The sequence below is a fragment of the Gilbertella persicaria genome (assembly GCF_025201335.1).
Source record: "Gilbertella persicaria strain CBS 190.32 chromosome Unknown B0P05scaffold_11, whole genome shotgun sequence".
NCBI lineage: Eukaryota > Fungi > Mucoromycota > Mucoromycetes > Mucorales > Choanephoraceae > Gilbertella > Gilbertella persicaria.
Window position 1 is genome coordinate 552,362 of NW_026251972.1, and position 6,000 is coordinate 558,361.

The 6,000-nt window shown below is 34.9% G+C and overlaps 2 protein-coding genes across 2 annotated transcripts; both read left to right on the top strand.

Moving 5' to 3' along the window:
* Positions 1-1,064: 1,064 nt before the first annotated feature.
* Positions 1,065-2,133, top strand: B0P05DRAFT_585477 (uncharacterized protein; the record flags this gene model as incomplete). The annotated part of the gene is made up of 6 exons (XM_051582444.1): positions 1,065-1,115; positions 1,177-1,367; positions 1,418-1,488; positions 1,566-1,747; positions 1,809-1,919; positions 1,972-2,133. The coding sequence occupies 6 exons, from the start codon at positions 1,065-1,067 to the stop codon at positions 2,131-2,133; spliced, it is 768 nt and encodes a 255-aa protein (XP_051436934.1).
* A 3,291-nt stretch (positions 2,134-5,424) lies between these two features.
* B0P05DRAFT_440489 (Brix domain-containing protein) lies at positions 5,425-6,000 on the top strand (the record flags this gene model as incomplete). The annotated part of the gene is made up of 2 exons (XM_051573749.1): positions 5,425-5,514; positions 5,559-6,000. Coding segments are annotated over 2 exons (532 nt in total), but the record flags the coding sequence as incomplete, so codon positions are not given.

The window sequence follows — 6,000 nt, forward strand, 5'->3', positions numbered from 1 at the left end:
ATAACCTGTTGGTAACTTCTTTAGTTGACAATTTACTTTCATCAAAACTGTCTCAATGTCTTTCAACAAGTAAATGAGCAACAATTCTTGCTTGCCCTTTTTATTGAACAACATAAAAAATTAAAGCAGCTCTGAATCACTAAAACCCACGCTTGTTTTTTTTTTGAAGCACTTGGAATACTTTCTCTCTTGAAGATGACTTCAGTGATTTTGTCATGTTCAAAGCAAGTAATACTAGAACATGATGAGCAACGCATCTTTACTTTTATGTAACACCTAAAATAAAAAATGAAAGACGTCTATGTATTTCAATCAACACAGTTGCATGATATTGGTTAATCAGGACGTGAGTTATTTAGCTAACAAGGAAACACACTGTAAAGAATCCCAAAATAGTAACTCATTAGCTTGTGAGAACAAACAAATGTATCAATCCAGTCAATTGTGTAATATAAATATCGTTTCATAATACAAAAGCATTACAATATCAATACGCAAACATCTCATGACACTAAATAATTCATGCTTTGCCAGATTTGACCATAAAAAACTATACAAAAAATATTTGATTGAAGGTAGGTTAAAAAAAAAAAAAAAAAAAAGAGAGAGAGAGAGAGAGAGAGAGAGAGAGAGAGAGAGAGAGAGAGAGAGAGAGAGACGCTAAAAGGGAGAGAAGAAGCTTATGAAATAAAGAACTTTTGCCAGACTCATTGAGGAAGGAATAAGCGCAAATGACACTCTTTTTCCAAGGTTTGTGTTTAGTGCTGTTAGCTAACAGTAGACCTGTTAATTGATAGGACCTTATGTAATTTTACACAAATATTTTCATAACAAGAAATTTTGATCGTCTTCAATTACGAGCTCTTCTCTTTTCATCTTATACTTTGATAACCCATTATGTCTAAACAATCAATGTCAAATTTTTTTATATAGACAATTCTGTTGATGATTGGGACTTCGATAAGTTTTATGCCTTTCTTTTAGCCAAAAATCATAAGGTTTCCATATCGGAAGCTATTTTAAAATTTAAAAATGATTTAGAAAACATTTGTCAATCAGAATCCATGGATCGAACATCGCGTAGACGTGCTGGGCAACTAATTAGCAGTATGAAGGTATAGTCTTGTCTCTATCAATATACAATATAAACTAACCTATCGCAATTTTTAAATAAAGGCCAATAAGCGCAAAAATAATGATGCTCTGCCATCAACTGTGTTCAGCAACCAAGGCTCTGCGCTCAGCAATAGCGGTACCATCATTGTGAACGTTATTTCTGGAGCTAAAGAAGATGATATAAAAATGATTATACTATTTTACATAACAGGTCTAACCCTGAAAAAGTATATGAATCCAAAAGACAGAAGGTAATTTTTAAACGTTCATAGCTTTTTTTTCGGTATCTCATGAGTATTAGGTTGATCATGTGGAAGACGCTGACAGCAGGCAAGTTGAAAGTGAAGAAGATCTATGGGATGCTTGGCGTCAGTTTTTAAAATGCTGTTGTTGCCATGATTTTTGGTAAAAAAAAACTGTCAGATTATTATTTAACTTGATCTAATTAGTTACATTTATGAGCCCTGAGAAGTATCATGTGATTGAGTGTGGCTACTCCATCAAATGTAAGCCAAGTATCCCTCAACAACTCTATGATCACTTGGATACCGCAACTGTCACAATAAACAATCCTTTTAAGCAGCATCCAGAGTATAGTCTTGCTGTGCTTGAAGCACTAAAACCTTTGCCTGTAAGCATATTCAATCTCTTTTTACCTTTTTATTATTCTGACAGAACATTGTTTTTTTTAGAAAAATTGGAAAGCAGCAAGAAAAGCTGTTGTTAATCCTGAAGACAATGATGACGATGATGAAGGAGAAGAAAGCAAAGAATTTTTACAAGAATTATTTCTAATTATGCAAGTGTACAAGTTGTGTTTACTAAAAATATGCGTTTAGTATTATTTTGTTCAAGAAGAAGGATGTGGCTGCTGTATTAAAAGAATCTAAAGCCAGCTACAACTTGTTTGTCTTTTGGCCATTGATAAGTCTTGCTGCTGGGGAATATATTTTGAAAGCCTCAAAAGAAGAATATAGAGCAGATGCGTGTATTCTTGATGAGAATGATAGAGATTAGTCTTCTAGAGTCTTCTGGTTGCTATCTTTTTGGTAACAAATGCAAATATGACTATAATCATGTCAAGGGTGCATTTGGCGTATTAACTATGTTTAATGCTGCCTTTAAAAAATATCACAAAGCAGCATCCAAGGCCTAGACACTATTCCAAACAAACGAAAAGGTCAATACAACTGCATGAGCAAACATCAAAGTCTTGTCTAGACCATAAAGTCTATTTAATTATGCTAGGGACTGTCAGGGATAACTAAAAAGGATAACTCAAGATGAATTCACAAGTACCTCATTAGCATCATGAAAGGAATCTTGAGTAAAAAATAAAGGAAAAAAGTCTACGTAATTAAGTGCATCTTTATCTTATTAGATATACAAGATGACGTTCAATTATTAGTAACTAATAATCTTGGCTTTTTATTCAAAGTGCAACATTGATAGGAGTTCTTTTTCTTCTACGACCATGAGTCTGTGTAGCCTCCATTGGTGGTTGTGAAGCAGGCACAGAAAAAGAATTCGAACGAGAAGTATAACCGACATCGCCGGTGAAAAAAGGAGAAGAGACAACAGAAGAAGGCGGTAAGTAATTTAGTATATACGAGAAACTTTCAGCCATATAAAAAAAAGAATTAAAGTCGAATGTAAATAATAGAAGATTACTGCTTCATTGCTGAACTCATTCTGTTCAATAAATGCTTGCACAAGCTTGGTGATGTACAAATGAACCATTCGGCTAGGTATTCTTTTTTTTTTTCATCTAGGGCTAGTTAGATTGACAGCGAAATAATAAAAAAAAAAGACTTGGTAACTAAGATGCTCGCCAAAGCAAAGATGACTTGTACGGAATAAAGAAAGGATCAATCGGTACGCAATAAAATCAGGTTTCTTACGCACCACTCCCTTTTAAACATGTTCGCAGAGTATCGAATAAAGAGGGGATGGTTCATATAACTGTGTCTAGCGAAGGGGTAGCTCTAAAAAAAATACCAAATGCATAAATGTATTAATGACGAACACTCTGTTCACTCCAAAGAAAAGTATTTTGAGAATATAGCTGCTATTAGCTTTATAGTGTCTCTATTCTTTTTATGTTGTCTTATAATTTTCTTTTTTCACGCAAAGAATTCATTTATCTTTGATTTGATAAATAATAAAGAACCCTGTTTATTGTGTGAAATGTAGTCAATTGATAAAGCATCTTTTATAAATAAACTATTTTTTCTTTTTTTCTAAAATAACTACAATTATTTTCTCTTCATTAAGAAACTGTATATTTATACAAAAGTGGTTGCTTGTAGAGTGGATGGGAGTGTTTTCTAGCCACCCTCTCTCTACCCAGTACTCTGCGAGCATGTCCGATAGATGGTGGTCCCTAAGAAAAAAGGGTTGGTGCATAAGAAACCTGAAAAAACTATAATTTATTTTAGTCAGTGACTACAGTTGTCTGCTTTACTCCCAAGATTGGCGGAAAAAGCCGTCAAAAAATTCAACTTGGCCTTTGCATTGGTCATTTCTCTTACAGCCAAAAATTAATTGGCCCTTTACCTCTCAATCTTAGCAGTTAGGCCAGTATTATTAGTACTTTATGAACAAGATTACCTGTTCAGGCTAAGTTTTTCGCCAACGTGAAATATAAAATTTCAAGTTTGTAAACGAGAGTGCATCGGAATTGAAACCTACTTATCGCCTCTGCCCAGCTTACTTGACCAGTTTGAATACCAACGGCCAACAGCGAATTTACTAAACGATCTTAAAAAGGATTTTCGAATGACTTCAAAGCTACTTTAATCAGAGGCACAACTGTATGCTGTAGCATAAGTTGCCGATGATGATCAAGTTCTAATCCAGTTGACATGTGAAGTATATGCCAGATCAAAGTCAACTGATTGTTATGGTGAAACATCAACAAAGTCTTTGCCGCCTACTGATGATGCTATATTCATCAGTATATGTGAAGAATCTGACGGATGAAATACAAAAAAAAAAAAAAAAAAAAAAAAAAAAAAAAAAACTAAAAACTGGAAGCAGACATATGAACTTGTTAGTTACAATATCAATTTGCTTGGGAAAAAATAACCTCAGTATCAATATTGGACCGGAAACAAATGTCAGTGGTTTGGAAACAGAGGATTTATGCATTTATTGCCTTACTCAAAATATTTCCAAGTTTGAAAAAAGCTCTTCCACAAGGACTAAATTACAATCCGCCTGATAGCTTAAATACACTATGTCAACTTGTGTCTGGCTTTAATGGCCCTAGTACTTACCACCAGTATCGTGTCTCAGCTCAACAGCTTTTGTGTTTCTATGAAGCATTCTTACCATCAACAGTATTTACGCTGTGTGATCTTCCAAATAATGACAACTAGGTGTATCAAATACAGCGGCACCAAAAGTTGGTTCATGTTTCGTAAATATTATAGCAGCATCAGGACGGGAACACATATTTATTACTCCTTCGTCCTTCTTTACATGTTACTAAGTAAGCATGATACCATAGTCAAAAAAGAAAGGAAAAAAGCTGAACTAGACAGAACCAATCGTATAGACTCAAAATTCATTATTGTTATTATAGAAACCAGTTCCAATATAAAGGGTTAACAATATCGTTTAATAGAAACGTACAGATTAAAAAGACCATAGTATGTGTTGAAATACCTATATTACATTTTGCATAAGCGGCTCTTTACTTGAGGGCTCATAGGAAGTTACTTTTCTATCACATTAGCTTATAACACTGCTGTAAACAGGACATGCTTATGCTTTGAGCGCCATGGACATAATGATTATCCAATAAGCAGTAAGTCAATTTACCCTACAGCAGGGTACGTTTTGTATGTAGTTATAGACGACAAGAAGCTGCAATATGAAGATTTTTACAGCATTGACTAGATACTCTCACTCTACGCATCGCAGAAGCTACCAGTAAAGTCACTGTAGATGAGTGCAAGGAGCAATCCAGACATGCTGAAACGTTCCGGGATAGATCTCTCGATAAAGAAGTTGGTTCGAAAGGTCTATATTGCAGAAGATGTCTAAAAATCAAAAATGACTTTGAAAATAAAACTAAGTAAAAACACTGTACTTATGAATAGCAGTCACGGCTCAACAAATTTTTATAGGTGAAATAAGTATCCTTCGCTATTCTCTTCATTTATATTGCTTTCAAAATGGCTAAAAGAAAGGTAAATGGTTAAAGATAAAACAGAGAAAAGACTAAAAGTACTTTAGAGAAAGAACAGAACTCATGTTGCTCCTACAGAGGAAGAAATGAACAAGATCCCTAAAAGTTTTGTCATGCGATCGGGCATCGTAGGTACTTCGGTTACAGCCCTGGTAAGGGATGTCCGTCGTGTTCTGGAACCCAACACAGCTAGTCATTTAAGAGTAAATATATCAAAGTCTAGCAATGATCGACTTACATTCTTTAGGAACGCCGATCCAATCGTCTCAAAGATTTTGTTATGGTTGCAGGTCAATTGGGTGTTACCCACTTCCTTATCTTTAGCCGTACAGAAAAGAATGTCAATTTGCGTATCTCTCGTGTGCCCCGAGGACCTACACTTACTTTCCGTGTTGCTGAATATGCTTTAGCCAAAGACTGCTTAGCACTTCAAAAGAACCCAAAGACATCCGATGTTGAATATCACAAAAGCCCTTTACTCGTCTTAAACAACTTTCAGCAGCCTGGCAAAGAATTCAAAGTGATGACAGTCATGCTACAGAACATGTTTCCTTCAGTGGATGTTCAAACAATGCAACTATCAGAAGCAAAGCGTGTTCTTTTGTTCAACTATAATGAAGACACAGGCATGATTGATATGCGTCATTATAGTATTGGTGTAAAAGCAACAGGCGTATCCAAATCGATCA